The sequence below is a fragment of the Podarcis cretensis genome, assembly GCF_951804945.1.
Source record: "Podarcis cretensis genome assembly, chromosome: Z".
NCBI lineage: Eukaryota > Metazoa > Chordata > Lepidosauria > Squamata > Lacertidae > Podarcis > Podarcis cretensis.
In genome coordinates this window covers 1,673,382-1,689,846 of record NC_137184.1, presented here as the reverse complement: position 1 = coordinate 1,689,846, position 16,465 = coordinate 1,673,382, and the positions used below count along the sequence as shown (strand labels likewise).

Below are 16,465 nucleotides of genomic sequence, written 5' to 3'. Positions count from 1 at the left end.
TCATGGAGCCCAAGAAAGTAAAATCTCTCACTGCCTCTATTTCTTCCCCTTCTATTTGCCAGGAGGTGATGGGCCCAGTGGCCATGATCTTAGTTTTTTTGATGTTGAGCTTCAGACCATATTTTGCGCTCTCCTCTTTCACCCTCATTAAAAGGTTCTTTAATTCCTCCTCACTTTCTGCCATCAAGGTTGTGTCATCTGCATATCTGAGGTTGTTGATATTTCTTCCAGCAATCTTAATTCCGGCTTGGGATTCATCCAGCCCAGCCTTTCGCATGATGAATTCTGCATATAAGTTAAATAAGCAGGGAGACAATATACAGCCTTGCCGTACTCTTTTCCCAATTTTGAACCAATCAGTTGTTCCATATCCAGTTCTAACTGTAGCTTCTTGTCCCACATAGAGATTTCTCAGGAGACAGATGAGGTGATCAGGCACTCCCACTTCTTTAAGAACTTGCCATAGTTTGCTGTGGTCGACACAGTCAAAGGCTTTTGCATAGTCAATGAAGCAGAAGTAGATGTCTTTCTGGTGCTCTCTGAATCATAGAATCATAGAGTTGGAAGAGACCACAAGGGCCATCGAGTCCAACCCCCTGCCAAGCAGGAAACACAATCAGAGCACTCCTGACATATGGTTGTCAAGCCTCTGCTTAAAGACCTCCAAAGAAGGAGACTCCACCACACTCCTTGGCAGCAAATTCCACTGTCAAACAGCTCTTACTGTCAGGAAGTTCTTCCTAATGTTTAGGTAGAATCTTCTTTCTTGTAGTTTGGAACCATTGCTCTGTGTCCGCTTCTCTGGAGCAGCAGAAAACAACCTTTCTCCCTCCTCTATGTGACATTCTTTTATATATTTGAACATGGCTATCATATCACCCCTCAACCTCTTCTTCTCCAGGCTAAACATGCCCAGCTAGCTTTCTCCATAATCCAGCGCATAATCCAGCGCATGCAATGCAGGAATCTTAGCCAACGATTCCCTGACACAGGACTATCCAACTTCTGATTAAAACCCTCCAACGAAGGAGAGCCCACCACCTTCAGAGGGAGTCCGTTCTACTGTTGATTGGCTCTTACCCTCACAAAGATCTTCCTAATATTGAGTTGGAATCTCCTTTCTTACAATTTGAATCTATTGGTTTTGGGTCCCTCCAGAGCAGCAGAAAACAAGCTTGTTCCATCTTCTGTGGGACAGCCCTTAATTGATATTTGACGACAGCTATCGTAGCCCCTCCCAGTCTCCTCTTCTCCAGGCTAAACATCCCAAGCTCTGTCAACCATTCCTCATAAGGCTGGGTTCTAGGCTTTTGATTATCTCAGCCTCCCCTGCAAATCTGACCTTGGTTAGCAGAATTTGGGGAAGCTTCAAAAGCCAGCATACAGGTGAAACTCGAAAAATTAGAATATTGTGGAAAAGTTCATTGATTTCAGGAATTCAACTTGAATGGTAAAACTAATATATGAGATTGACTCATGACATGCAAAGTGAGATGTGCTTCCACTTCTCAGAGGTCCAATATTGCTCCATTTGCAGTCCTTGTTTTGCTGATTTCCTTGAATATTCTAATTTTCTGACATGGTTAATTTGGGGTTTCACCAGCTGTAGGCCATGATCATCACAATTATAGCAAATATAGGCTTGACATATCTTGCTTTGCATGTCACAAGTCTATTTCATATTTTAGTTTCACCTTTTAAGTTGAATTCCAGAAATCAAGGAACTTTTCCATGATATTCTATTTTTTCAAGTTTCACCTGTATGTGGTCAGGTGTTTTGCTCACAGATGGCTGGGGGGGGGGCTTTTCTCAGCCCAAGGGCCACATTTCCTCCTGAGCAGCTTTCAAGGGGCCACATGGCCAGAGGCCAAAGTGGGTGGAGCCATGGAAGTGGCTCACCCCTTCACACAGAACCCTACAAATGCAGCTTCACCACAACCAGAGATTCCTACGCTCCCACCTGCCCCATCTCTCTACCTAGCTAGGCAGGTGAGAGGCGCCATCCTGATTTGAGGACACATACCAGCCAGGAGAAACCCCTTTCTCAACACAGGACGATCACATCTTGCACAATTACGCTCTCTGCTCTGGGTGCTCTTGTGAGATCTTGCTTAAAATCTCTTTCCTCACCAGGGGAAAGAATGCAAAAAGAGTTTTAAAGCTCTCTGCCTTGTGTGCAGTTAATTTGTGCAGTTTCGACTGGGGGCTTTCAACCATGCAAGGTTAAAGTTGTGCAAGTTAATTGCACGCAGTAAGCGATCATACTGAATGTCGGTTTAGTAATGGAGAATACAAAACATGGTCCGCTGTGGGAGGGCCTTTGGTGTCCATCAGCCCAGCCCTGTGGAACACTCTGCCACTAGAGATTCAGCAAGCACTTTCTGTTTCAACTTTTAAATGCCTGCTAAAAACTTTTCCATTTTGCCTGGCCTGTGCAGGTAATTAAGAATACATCCTTCCACGGTAGTTGGCTGATTTCTGATCTTAGCATTCTTACATGGTTTTTATTGTATGATTTTATCATAGTTGTTGTGAACTGCTCTGATATATCTATATTTTTTAAATGAGTAGGGGAATACAAATAAAACATACCGTATTTTTCCATGTATAAGACTAGGGTTTAAAATTGGGGCTTGTCTTATACACAGGTAGTGTTGAGTGGGTGTTTTCTTAATTTGGAGGCCCCCCAAAAAGGGGACATCTTATACATGGGAGCATCTTATACATGAAAAAATACGGTATATATTATTTTTATTCTATTTTATTCCGTATTAAGTTTGTACAATGCCCTTTATCCGAAGATCACAGGGTCGTTCACAACATAGAGCTATTTATTTGTAGAAGTATTTCTCTGCCGAACATCAGGGCAGCGTGCAAAGTCACGAAAAGCCTTTGGAAGCCACCAAGAGCCACTCATCCCTTCTCCGTTTGACAGGTTGCAGCCCCTCATCCCCAAGCTGAACCCACCCCCTCCAACCCTGAGGAGGAGGTCAAGCAAAACCACCTCGCCCAGCCTCGAAGCAGAGACGGACACCACAGCAGCAGCCACCAGCACCACCACCTCTGCGCCCGGCCACAGCACCTCCACACTGACCAGCATCACCATCTTCTCCCTGGCCAGCTTGGAGTCTGAGCCCAGGACGCTGGGAAGAGGTCACACTTGCGGCCGTGCCGAAAACCAGGTGACCCTAAGCCAGGAGCGGGCTGCAGAGGGTGGACAGGCACCACCGGCAAAAGGGGCCTTGGGACGACCCGAGAAACGCCCCTCTAGGGATCTGGATGGCAGCTTGTCTCTCCGGCGTCCTTTCCTCTCCTCGGCCGGCAATGAAACCTGTTTGCGCATCAGTCTTTCGGAGGACGAGCTGGACACATCAGGGGCCTGCGTTGCTCGTGCATAAACCATGCACTTGGGGAGCAGGCTCTTAGCTTGCACTGGTTGCCAGGCACAGATTGGGGGGCTAGAGGTGGCTTGTAGGGTGCTGTGGCGCCAGAGGGGAGTCTCTGAAATGGCCACCAGTGGAGGCTGGCAGTTCTGTAAGAGCAAAGTGGGAGACTTTGAGCCAGAAGCTGTGTGGTCTCCAAAAGAAGCGAGCTGGGAGGGTCTCCTGCCTTTGTCTTCCACACAAGCAGAGGTCCTCAACAGACACAAGGAAATGACCAGAAGTCTTGACAAACTGGCTAACCTGGCATGGAGGAACACCTAAGGACCTCGTGTCACCCACGGTACAAGCACCAGTAAACAACCAGGCGCAAGGTCCTCGGTCTCTGTGCCCCAGGGAAAGAGCTCAGCACGACTGGCTGAAATCTAGACTGTGTGCCACAGATTGTCCCCCCAGCCAAGAAAAGCTGCTTGCAGTTTTGGGGGGGCAAAAGAGGTAGGGAGAGGGAGGTCGTGGGTGGCCTGCAGCATTCGGCATTGTGAGGCAAGGTTAGCTCCTGAGCAGGGTGGGTGGTAGTTATCACCAGCATAACGGTCACTTCCAGAAGTCTCCCCTGGAATGAAAGGGATGCACACAGGTGAGATTGGTCCAGTATTTTGAAGTCACTTGATAATGGAAGCACAGCCCCCTTCCTGGTTGAGAGGGTCAAGAAGCCCCATCTTGGATGCCCCTGTGGAAACCAGTGCGAGGGCATGCTGTCTGCCATTTCCGGACCAGGCGGCAGCTGTTAAACCAGAGAGGGGCTGTGGTGGTGCCTTCCAAAGACCTTACCTCTAACCTCCCGGGGGGGGGATGCTGAAGGTGCAGGAAGTTTGCACCTGAATGAAGGAGAGCCACCCTTCAGATCCCCCCCCCCAGTTTCCCCCACCTGCAGACCATCCCTTCCTTCAGCAGGAGTTTAGTGGCACAGACGCTCCTTTCGGTTTCATTTTATTCTGAGGCTGGAGAAATTAAGCATATTGGTGTTTCCTAGACCCTGAGGTAGTTATTATCATTCCTGGCACCCACCCCGTGGAACGCCCTCCCATCAGATGTCAAGGAAATAAACAGCTATCTGACTGTTAGAAGACACTTGAAGGCAGCCCTTTTTAGGGAAGTTTTTAATGTCTGATGATTTATCACTTTATTATTATTATTATTATTATTATTATTATTATTATTATTATTATTAATTTGGTTGGGAGCCGCCCAGAGTGTGTGGGGAAACCCAGCCAGATGGGTGGGGTATAAATAATAAATTATTATTAAAATTGGTGAAATCCAAACAGTTTTGCACTGAGTTGGAGGCACAAGAGTAAGAGAGTGCAGAAAGCCAATTCCAGGGCATGCTTGAGTGGTGGACAGCGAAGTTTTACTCCGAGTAGACCCATCCCCAGAGGGTCTCACTGTTGGCAACTTGTTCTGCCACTCATCATATTGCACGCTAACAGGGGCGTCGAAAGAGATTTCTTTTACCCCCACTGGAATTGGGGACCAGTCTGGTTTCTCCAAAAGAGAAAAAGAGAGACGGCCCATGCCTGTACATTTTACCTCCTCCATCAGGTTCTGTGAATGCTGCAAACCTAGTCTTTCTTTTGAAGCGAAAGCTGGAAATTGGGGGTTGTGGGTCATCCAGAGGAGGGGGCACAGCTGTCTCCTCCCCTCAGTGGATGCTCAGAAGGGTGGAAATGGGTTGTTTTCAGAAACAAAACTCATCAGCCATGCAAGAGAGGATGGAAACTGTAATGTTTGGTCATAGAGAGAGAGCGAGAGTGGAGGAGGACCAGGAGTAGGTTGCTGAAAAGATGAGTTTGAGAAGAGGGAGAGTTAAATTTGGGGCCAGGTGGGAACGCCGTCAGGAGTACTGGTCAGCAAGCCAATTGCAAGAGGTGGGCTCAGGAGACGTCGGGAGGCCTGAATGCTCAGTGGGGGTGTCATGATGCCAGTGGCGCCATTAGATGCATCAGCCACTGAAGGCTGCTGCCCCAGGTGAGCACGTGTCTCGGGATCGAGTGTGAAGCACGTCAGCCAAGCAAGCTCAAGTGGTGGTGGGGGGAGGTAGCTTTCACCATATCAGGGGCATTTTCCCGGCACCCCCAAACTTTCAGGACCCTCAGAGCTGCCACCCACTAGTGAACAAAGGCACTAGTGATTCTCACTCCTTTGCACGAGGGCCTTGCAGGTTGGTTCACACAAGCAGAGGAGCCATATTTTGAAAGGGATCTGAAAAGGAAAGGAATTGGTGATGTGGATGGAGCGCCTTGTGGGCTTTTATCCCAGGGTGCCATTAAAAGGTGTGTCCCATAGCTGGGGGGGGGACCCAGAGGGGAGGGGTATGTAGTGCACCTCCTTTGGGGGCGAAATGCACAGTTAAACAAGGCAGGTTAGGAATGTGTTTAGAAGGTTGATTTGGGGTGAAGGGATGTATTGTTGGTAGCAATTCAGGGGAGAGAAAGAGAGAGACAATGGACATCTATGTCTGGGTTGCCTAGCAACCCTCTGCACAGGTAGAACAGGCCCCGCAGAGGCCAAGTAGCCTAGGGTGGTCACCAGAGCAGGGCTCCACTGGAAATTGTGGCCATTGCCCGTCAACTACCACCAAACAAGTCCTCAAGGGGAAAGTTCAAAGGGCAATTAGAGTTCCTAACCACCCTGGTTGGAGGGTGGGAATGCTCATGTGTACATTTTTTTCACACATGCAGAAATCTTGGCAGCACAGAGATTTTAACACTTGCTTGCCAATGCGTGTGCTGATCAGGCTGCTTTCAAAAAGGCACGGCTACGTTTAGCCAGTTGAATATTCAGCAGGGTGGCAGGGTGAGAATCCTGCTTCCTGCGGGTAAAGGTAAAGGGACCCCTGACCATTAAGTCCAGTCGTGGCCGACTCTGGGGTTGCGGCGCTCATCTCGCTTTATTGGCCGAGGGAGCCAGCAGGACTAAGCCGCTTCTGGCAAACCAGAGCAGTGCATGGAAACACCGTTTACCTTCCTGCTGGAGTGGTACCTATTTATCTACTTGCACTTTGATGTGCTTTCGAACTGCTAGGTTGGCAGGAGCAGGGACCGAGCAATGGGAGCTCACCCCGTCATGGGGATTCGAACCACCGACCTTCTGATCGGCAAGTCCTAGGCTCTGTGGTTTAACCCACAGCGCCACCCGCGTTCCTCCTGCAGGTAGATGTACTAAAAAAATCAAGGCATGATGAGTGAGCACCCAGGCAAGTCACTGCACGTGCAGAACAGCTTCAATTGGCCGGTTCCGTGTGTTTGGAAGGGAAATGTCACTTTTCATGGGTTTGTGTGTGCCCTTAACAATCGATGGAACCATGTGTGTGTTCCATACTTGGATATTTCTGGCCATGTGCAATGTGCTGAGTGAGAATCTGCTGCAAGGCAGGCTGAAGTTCCATTAATGGTGCTGATTTCTTTTATCACAGTGTTGCATAGTGGGAAACTAAACAGCTGACATGCACGCACCTCAGCGAGGTGCGAGGAGAGGAAGGTGTCCATATCTTGCTTTCTTTTATCATCTATAGGAGCCTCTGAGCCAAAAGCCACAGAGTTTCACATTCTCTCAAAGCTATTTCCAAGTTAGCACAGAGAATGGAAACCCAGTGGTTAAAAAAACAGCAACAACCACCTGTTTGAAATAATCAGGATTTTTGCAAAATGCAGGACTCTCTTTTGCAACCTGGGAGCTGTAGTCCAGGACATCTGGAGGCTACCAGGTTAAGAAAGACTAATGTAGGATGTATCTTATAGTCTCCTCCCCACAAAACGTTAGTTCTTTACGGCTTACATTTCCCAGTCCACACTGGAATCCTCGCTTCATTCAAACAGCCAAGCTTCACTTGAAATAAAAATCTCTGGAACAACCTGCAGGGGAGGTTGCAGAAGCATGTGCAGAGTGCCGGAGCTGCCAGCTTGAATGATCTGCCACAGTTTTCTTGCCAGGGCCAAAATGTTGGGCCAGAGGTTTGAGTCAGGGGCTTTTCTGTGGGTGGGGGGGACAGAAATTGTGTCATAATTCAAAGCCTACTTGAGAGCAGAGGAGTCCAGGTTCGTTTTAATTCCAAGTGTTATCCTGTAAATTGTTGTTGAAGACTTCGAGAGAGAGAGAAAGTTTGAATTTATTGTGTAAAGAGTTCAATGTTGTTGGGACCATGAGTATAATTACAGATTTCTTTCTCCTTACAGTTTGTCAGCGTGTTCTTTCTGGTGCGGCGAGGGGGGGGGAGAGGTGGTTTTTGCCTGTTTTCCACCCATTTCACACACAGACGGGTTCTTCATCTTAACAAGGCCATTGACATATTTAAGTTTTCTCTCGAGGGGAGGTAGAAGGGGGGTCACTTTGGTTCCTGATGCATTAATTTCTCAAAAAACAAAACCCATGTTCTGTCATTCGTCCAATGCCCCCCCCCCTCGTAAAATCCAGCTGGAGTGTTTCTTCATCTGCCCTATTTTATTATTTTATTATGTATTACATATATGCCCTACTTTTCTCTCCAGAGAGTGAAAAGGCAGTGATTGGCCCTCAAGGTCAACCAAGTGGGCTACATTGCTGAGTCGAGATTTGAACCCTGGTCTCCCAGACCCTATTCCAGCATGCCCTAACCACTACACCAGAACAGAGCTCCAGCTGCCTTGGAGGCTACATGATAGTACGGACAGAAGAGTCTCGGGTCTGGTTCCCAAAAACCTGTTCCAGAGGCTGAACATCAGCTCAAAACACTTTTTGAAAACGATTTCATGAATAATATTCTAGGAGGGATACTGAAAATACATTAAGCCAGCCTCATGCAACAGGTTCAGCAGTGCTGGGCGGGCTTTAAAAAGTATTCTTTTAGAAAATGGTGCAAGTCAAAGATAAGTACACTTCAAAAAAGCAAGCCTTCCTTGATTTGGTACATTTTCTCTCTCTTGCATCTAGAAAATAATAATAATAATAATAATAATAATAATAATAATAATAATTTATTTATATCCTGCCCTCCTTAGCTGAAGCCGGGCTCAGAGCGGCTAACAACAGTAAAAATAACATAGTTTACATAAAATCACAATCAATTAATTAAAATACATTCTAAAATCAATTCATTCTAATACCAATTCAGAATCAAATTAATGGCTAGAGTTCTGTGAAGAGTGCCAAAGGAGGGGGTCAGGCTGTGCCCTGGCCAAAAGCCTGGTGGAACAGCTCTGTCTTGCAGGCCCTGCGGAAAGATGTCGAGTCCCGCAGGGCCCTAGTCTCTTGTGACACAGCATTCCACCAGATCGGGGCCAGTGCTGAAAAGGCCCTGGCTCTGGTTGAGGCCAGCCTAACCTCCCTGTGGCCCAGGACCTCCAAGATATTATTTGCGGACTGTAAGGTCCTCCGTGGGGAAAACCAGGAGAGGTGGTTCCATAATACGAGGGTCCTAGACCGTATAGGGCTTTAAAGGTTAAAATCAGCACCTTAAATCTGACCCTGTACTCCACCGGGAGCCAATGCAGCTGGTAAAGCACTGGATGAATGTGATCCCGCGGCGAGGACCCTGAAAGGAGCCTCACCGCGGCATTCTGCACCCGCTGGAGTTTCTGGGTCAGTCTCAAGGGCAGCCCCACGTAGAGTGAGTTACAACGTGTGAGAGTGCAGCCACCTTCCTCATTCTGCGCTTGGCAGTTTTCATTTGTTTATAGAATTGTATCTCCCACTTTGTTCTCCAAGGAGCTCAAGGTGACATGTGCATGGTTCTTCCCCTTCCTACAACAACCCTGTGAGGTAGGTTCGGCTGAGGTACAGTGACAAGGCCACACCCAGGAGGCTTCATGGCTAAGTGGTGGATGAGAACCCTCTTCTCCCAGATCCTAGTCCAACACCCATTACGCCATGCTGGCTCTGTAGTCCAGATCTGAAGGGGCACCAGATTGCTGGCGGATGAGTGCCTCTGCCTTCCTTCAGGGCCTCCGGATTAACTCTTGCCCACAATCTCTACCCTGCAAACACTAGGATTTCTGATGGAAGTTCAACACGCTGCCCATGGAGGAGCATGTCTGCACAGCATATTCCTATCCTGCCCTCTGGTGGCCATAAGTAATTTAACATTGCCACCTATATTACACTCCTGCCTGGCTCACTTTTAAGCTGGGGCATACCTACAGGTTGTCCAGCCGCCCTGGACACAGAATTGACCTGCGCCTCCATGGGCAGCTGTGAGTACAAAATGACTCCCAGGCTGCGCACCTGCTCCTTCAGGGGCACAGTTATCCCATGCAGGATCAGGGAGTCCCCCACACCCGCCCTCCTCCCGTCCCCCAAAAACAGTACTTCTGTCTTGTCAGGATTCAATCTGTTAGCCGCCATCCATCCTCCAACTGCCTCCAGGCACTCACACAGGACCTTCACTACCTTCACTGGTTCTGATCTGAAAGAGAGGTAGAGCTGGGTATCATCCGCATATTGATGAACACCCAACACAAACCCCTGATGATCTCTCCCAGCGGCTGCATTTAGATGTTGAAAAGCATGGGAGAGAGAATGGAACCCTAAGGCACCCCACAAGTGAGAGCCCAGGGGTCTGAACACTCATTCCCCACCACTACTTTCTGAACACGGCCCAGAAGGAAGGAGCAGAACCACTGTATGACAGTGCCCCCAGCTCCCAGCCCCTCTAGACAATCCAGAAGGATGTTATGCTTGATGGTATCAAAAGCCGCTGAGAGATCCAGCAGAACTAGGAAACAACTCTCACCTTTGTCCCTAGCCTGCCGGATATCTGCATGTTGATGAGGCCTGAATCCAGACTGGAAGGGATCCAAATGGTCCGCTTCTTCCAGGCGTGCCTGGAGTTGTTCAGCAACTGCCTGCTCAATCACCTTGCCCAAGAATGGAAGATTTGAGACTGGGCAATAGTTGGCCATATTGGCTGGATCTAGAGATGTTTTTTAAAGAAGTGGTTTAATGACTGCCTCTTTCAGCAGGTCTAGGAAGGCTCCCTCACAGAGAGAAGCTTTCACCACCCCGCAGAGCCCATCGCCCAGCCCTTCCCGGCTTGCTTTTATAAGCCAGGATGGGCAAGGATCAAGGAGACAGGTGGTTGGTTTCACTTGTCCAAGCAGCCTGTCCACATCCTCGGAGGTAACAGATTGAAATTGATCCCACGCAACTTTAAATGAGCATGGGTAACTTAGACCCATTAATTTAAATGAGTCTGCTCTGGGAAAAACATGGCTGTGAACTGTTGTGATCAAGACGATGTTTGCACAATTACACAGAAAAAACAGGGAGCTGAAAGATATTTTTGCCATGAGTTCTTGTGTTACAGTTTTATGTGTATGCATGCAATTTGGCAAAGCAAGAGCCCTTCATGGGCACTACTGTGTTCTAGGTTCCTGGGGTTCTTTTGACTAACCATTGTACAGAAAGAAAGAGAGAAGAATCATAGAATTGTTGAGCTGGAAGGGACCACGAGGGTCATCTAGTCCAACCCTCTGCAACGCAGGAATCTTTTGCTGAGTGTGGGGCTCAAACCTATAAACCTAAGATTAAGAGTCTCATGCTCAATCAACTGAGCTGTCCCAGGTGTTACATAATTGGGGATTCAGCCTGGATGATGCTGGTGGCTCACTTCCAGGCCTGTGATTCTATATCAAGAAAGCTTAGAATCTAGTGGAAGATCAGATAAGTTCCTTTGTTAAGGCTGGCCAGTTAAGTACAGTCCTCTACATGTCCAAAGAGGTTCCCATCATGATAATTTCCCCACCTTACGGGAGAACAATAGGCCCGTGAGGGAGGTGAGAAATGTTTTGGCCGATGCTGGAAGCTGGGGAGACAGAGGCATGACTTGGGCTCCCTCTGAAAACCTAATGGAGAAGCAAGGTGTGCTGGGGTGTTGGTGCTGTGAAACTGCACCCCCCCCCCCGGCCAAGCCTATGCTTGGGTTGTATAGATATGTAAATATAACAATATATCCTAAAGGTACTTCTGTCTCCATTGACCATACTCAAAGTAAGCAGAGGAACCCCTGGAGGCTTGCCACTTAAAGATTGGGGTGCATGCTATAGTGCTATGATCACCTGTTTGGGCTGCCTGTGTGTCCTCGAGGTCCATATTTTGATTATACATATTGTGGTTTTATATTTTGATTTTGTTCTGTGAACCACACTGAAACCTCTGGGTATAGAGCAGTATATAAATTCAATCAATCAATCAATCAATCAATCAATCAATCAATCAGGGTTATAGACTGGTTGCACACAGACACATGCTTTGAATGTAGTGATGTTGCTGGGGACAACACAGTCCTGGCATTCCGAACCTTTCCCTGCTGGCGTAAAGGGGGGAAACTTGCTATGCAAAAGCTGTTTCCCAGCCCACAAGGATGACTCTCCCACTGCAACTTCCTTCCCACTGAAATTCTCCTTGTCTTCAATGCACCAAACAGCAGTTTAGTGGGATGCAGGGAGGTCAAATCAGCAAAATTTGGCAGCAAGGAAGGGGATGTCGTTGTTAGCTTGGACATGTGCAACAGGCTGCATGGGATGTCTGTGAGGGCCAACTGTGGCCTGTGCAAATCCACACTCGCACCTTGACATGAACCTGTGCCACATACTTTATGGAATCTAGACAATGGCATCTCCAGAATTCATGCGGACCACAGCGTGGAGAGAGTAGATAGAGAAATGTTTTTCTCCTTCTCTCATAACCACAGGAGCTTGAGAACATCCAATGCAGCGAACAGTGGAAGATTAAGGACAGATAAAATAAAGTACTTTTTCATGCTGTGTATAGGTTCTTCTTATGGAATCTCCAGAATTCACACAGACCAAAAGTCCACTTCCATGCCAATATTTGGGCACCCTTAAGCCCACTGATCCCCTTCATGGATCACTGCCTTGCCGTGGCGAAGGGGCTTGAAGAACTCAGAGAAGCTATGAACTATGCCAAGCAGGGCACCCAAGATGAACAGGTCATAGTGGAGAGTTTTGACCAAACGTGATCCACCTGGAGCAGGAACTGGAAAGCCACTCCAGTATCCCTGCCAAGAAAACTCCATGGACAACAGGCATATAAAAGTTATGACGCTGGAAGATGAGCCCCTCAGGTTGGAAGGCGTCCAACATGCTACTGGGGAAGAGCGGAGGGCAAGTACAAGTAGATCCAGAGCTGATGAAGCGGCTGGGCTAAAGCCGAAAGGACATTCAGTTGTGGATATGCCTGGAAGTGAAAGGAAAGTCCAATGCTGTAAAGAAAAATATTGCATAGGAACCTGGAATGTAAGAACCATGAACCTGGGTAAGTTGGATGTGGTCAAAAATGAGATGGCAAGAATAAATATTGACATCCTGGGCATCAGTGAACTAAAATGGACGGGAATGGGTGAATTCAGTTCGGATGACCATCATATCTACTACTGTGGGCAAGAATCCCGTAAAAGAAATGGAGTGGCCCTCATAGTCAACAAAAGAGTGGCAAAAGCTGTACTGGGATGCAATCTCAAAAATGATAGAATGATCTCGATACGAATCCAAGGCAGACCTTTTAACATCACAGTAATCCAAGTTTATGCACCAACTACTGGTGCTGAAGGAACTGAAATTGACCAATTCTATGAAGACTTACAACACCTTATAGAAGTGACACCAAAGAAGGATGTTCTTCTCATTATAGGGGATTGGAATGCTAAAGTAGGGAGTCAAGAGATAAAAAGAACAACTGGCAAGTTTGGCCTTGGAGATCAAAACGAAGCAGGGCAAAGGCTAATAGAGTTCTATCAAGAGAACAAGCTGGTCATCACAAACACGCTTTTCCAACAACACAAGAGACGACTCTACACGTGGACATCACCAGATGGGCAGCATTGAAATCAGATTGATTATATTCTCTGCAGCCAAAGATGGAGAAGCTCTATACAGTCAGCAAAAACAAGACCTGGAGCGGACTGTGGCTCAGATCATCAGCTTCTTATAGCAAAATTCAAGCTTAAACTGAAGAAAGTAGGAAAAACCACTGGGCCGGTAAGATACAATCTAAATCAAACCCCTTATGAATACACAGTGGAAGTGAGGAACAGGTTTAAGGATTTAGATTTGCTGGACAGAGTGCCTGAAGAACTATGGATGGAGGCTCACAACATTATACAGGAGGCAGCAACGAAAACCATCCCAATGAAAAGGAAATGCAAGAAAGCAAAGTGGCTGTCCAATGAGGCCTTACAAATAGCGGGGGAGAGAAGGCAAGCAAAATGCGAGGGAGATAGAGAAAGATAGAGGAAATTGAATGCAGATTTCCAAAAAATAGCAAGGAGAGATAAGAAGGTCTTCTTAAACGAGCAATGCAAAGAAATAGAGGAAAACAACAGAATGGGAAGAACCAGAGATCTGTTCAAGAAAATTGGAGATATGAAAGGAACATTTCGTTCAAAGATTGCCATAATAAAGGACAAAAGTGGAAAGGACCTAACAGAAGCAGAAGACATCAAGAAGAGGTGGCAAGAATACACAGAGGAATTATACCAGAAAGACCCCAGGTAGTGTGGTTGCTGACCTTGAGCCAGACATCCTGGAGAGTGAAGTCAAATGGCCACTGGTCCCATCACCTCCTGGCAAATAGAAGGAGAAGAAATGGAGGTAGTGAGAGATTTTACTTTCTTGGGCTCCATGATCACTGCAGATGGTGACAGCAGTCACGAAATTAAGAGATGCCTGCTTCTTGGGAGGAAAGCAATGACAAACCTAGACAGCATCTTAAAAAGTAGAGACATCACCTTGCCAACAAAGGTCCATATAGTAAAAGCTATGGTTTTCCCAGTAGTGATGTATGGAAGTGAGAGCTGGACCATAAAGAAAGCTGATCGCTGAAGAATTGATGCTTTTGAATTATGGTGCTGGAGGAAACTCTTGAGAGTCCCATGGATTGCAAGAAGATCAAACGCATCCATTCTTAAGGAAATCAGCCCTGAGTGCTCACTGGAAGGACAGATCGTGAAGCTGAGGCTCCAATACTTTGGCCACCTCATGAGAAGAGGAGACTTCCTGGAAAAGACCCTGATGTTGGGAAAGATGGAGGGCACAAGGAGAAGGGGACGTCAGAGGACGAGATGGCGGGACAGTGTTCTCGAAGCTACCAGCATGAGTTTGACCAAACTGCGGGAGGCAGTGGAAGACAGGAGTGCCTGGCGTGCTCTGGTCCATGGGGTCACGAAGAGTCGGACACGACTAAACGACTAAACAACAACAAAACCCACTAATTTCTTCTAAGCAGGATCAGAACCCAATTCCTCTTTACTTGACAAGTGCCTCTGTCCGAAAGGAGTTACTTTTTTATGCAGCTTGCAAATATTTGATTCCTTGCCTCCGCTGAATGGGCCAGCATACTAGGTGGGCTCAAAAGGGATCCTAAATATACCCCCACCCTTCAAAGATTTGGTTTACATTCTTGCAGGGGGCAGGTGCCCCCCTTGCTTTGTGATACAACCAACCAACCCCTTTAGCTAACGTTTTCAGAAGGAGAGAGACAGACATGATTTGGCTAAAATTGTGGGGAGTCGGACTTGAGGCTCCTGGGTTCATTAAAGGTCTACACACAAACACGCAACTTGGCTAGCTAATATCCATCTAATACTGTAGTGAAGATTGGGAATTTTTCAGATCACTCCATAATCAGACCAGAAGAGGGCAGCCCTGCTCTAATTTATCCGGCACCTGGGAAGCACAGTATCGTGAGATCACAGTTTTTTTAGCACACCAGTGTCTTGGAGCCCTTTGAAGCAAGTTCCACCGTTTCAAATCTGCACTGCTCGAAGGACTTTATTTTATCTGTCCCGAATCTCCTGACCGGGGCATTAGAGGCAAATTAGCACACACAGGATTCCCTGTAAGATCACAGCCTCCCCCCCTTGTGTGTGTGTGTGCGTGTATACACAATAGCAGTGAACTCTCTTCATTCCTGGTCTGCTCAATCTGCCAAACAAGGGACTCATTTGAACTGTAGTTCTGTGAAGGAGGTAAATGTTTCCCAAGCATTTTCACCGCTCTCTAAATCAGGTGAGACAAACCGGTTGCCCTTCAGGAGCTGTGGGGCTCCTGCTGCCATCCACCCCAGCCAGCACGGTCAGTGGCTCAGTAGAAGTTATCCCTGCTCTTCTCTGGGTGCCACAATTTAGGAAAGATGTTGACAAGCTGGAAGGTGTGCAGAGGAAGGCAACTAGGATGATCATGAGTCTGGAAGCCAAGCTTTATGAGGAGCTGTTGAAGGAGCTAGGTATGTGTAGACTGGAAAAGACGAGACTGAGAGGAGAGATGACAGCCATCTTCCAATATCTAAAGGGTTGTCACATGGAGGATGGAACTAGCTTGTTTTCTCCTGCTGGTGGAGGGTAGGACTCGAACCCATGGCTTCAGGTTAAAAGAAAGGAGATTCCAACTAAGCATCAAGAGGAGTTTTCTGACAGTAAGGGTTGTACGACAGGGAATGGGACTCTCTTGGGAAGTTGTGGAGTTGCCATCCTTGGAGGTTTTTAAAGCAGTGGGCAGATGGCCACCTGTCATGGGTGGTTTAGCTGTGTATCCCACATTGCAGGGGGTTGGACTAGATGACCCCTGGGGTCCCTTCCAATTTTATGATTCAATGATTCTATATGCTGCCTCATATTGGGGTTCAGTCTACTTACCCAGCTAAGCCAGCAATGCCTCCTCTGGCTGGCAGCAGCTCTCCAAGGGCTCAGGCAGAGAGGGGCCTTCCTCATCACATCTGTAATCCTTTTAAGTGGACTGGGGATTTAACCTTGAACCTTCTGCACGCAGAACAAGTGAACTGCCCCCCCCCCCCATTCCCAGATAGAGCCATAGCCAACTTCTGTCAGTCTCAGGGTAAAAAAGCAGAACAAAAGTTTTGTGTGTCCCCCCCCCCCACTCCGGCCACATGTTAGCCTTATATAAGGTGGTCCAAAGAGATGCTGTTCTCAGCAATGCGGACGGTTGGGGGGTTGGTGAGAGAAATCTGATGTGGTTTACACTTTGAACCAAACTTATCAAATTTGTACTTTCCTAAAACAACATGAGGGACGTGGG

The 16,465-nt window shown here is 47.4% G+C and overlaps 1 protein-coding gene and 1 long non-coding RNA gene across 3 annotated transcripts in view; one reads left to right on the top strand and one right to left on the bottom strand.

The window, feature by feature from the left end:
* LOC307207860 (carboxyl-terminal PDZ ligand of neuronal nitric oxide synthase protein-like) overlaps positions 1–7,612 on the top strand; it is a 59,351-nt gene extending 51,739 nt beyond the window's left edge. For both annotated transcript variants that reach the window (XM_079962087.1, XM_079962088.1), the window contains one exon: positions 2,936–7,612. In XM_079962087.1, the coding sequence (XP_079818213.1) occupies positions 2,936–3,398 (463 nt within the window). In that variant the 3' untranslated portion in view covers positions 3,399–7,612. The remainder of the gene's footprint in view (positions 1–2,935) is intronic.
* The window catches only part of LOC307207974, a 99,028-nt gene continuing 88,818 nt past the window's right edge, over positions 6,256–16,465 (bottom strand). The window contains exon 3 of the long non-coding RNA XR_013834909.1: positions 6,256–6,355. This is a non-coding gene — a long non-coding RNA (uncharacterized lncRNA). The remainder of the gene's footprint in view (positions 6,356–16,465) is intronic.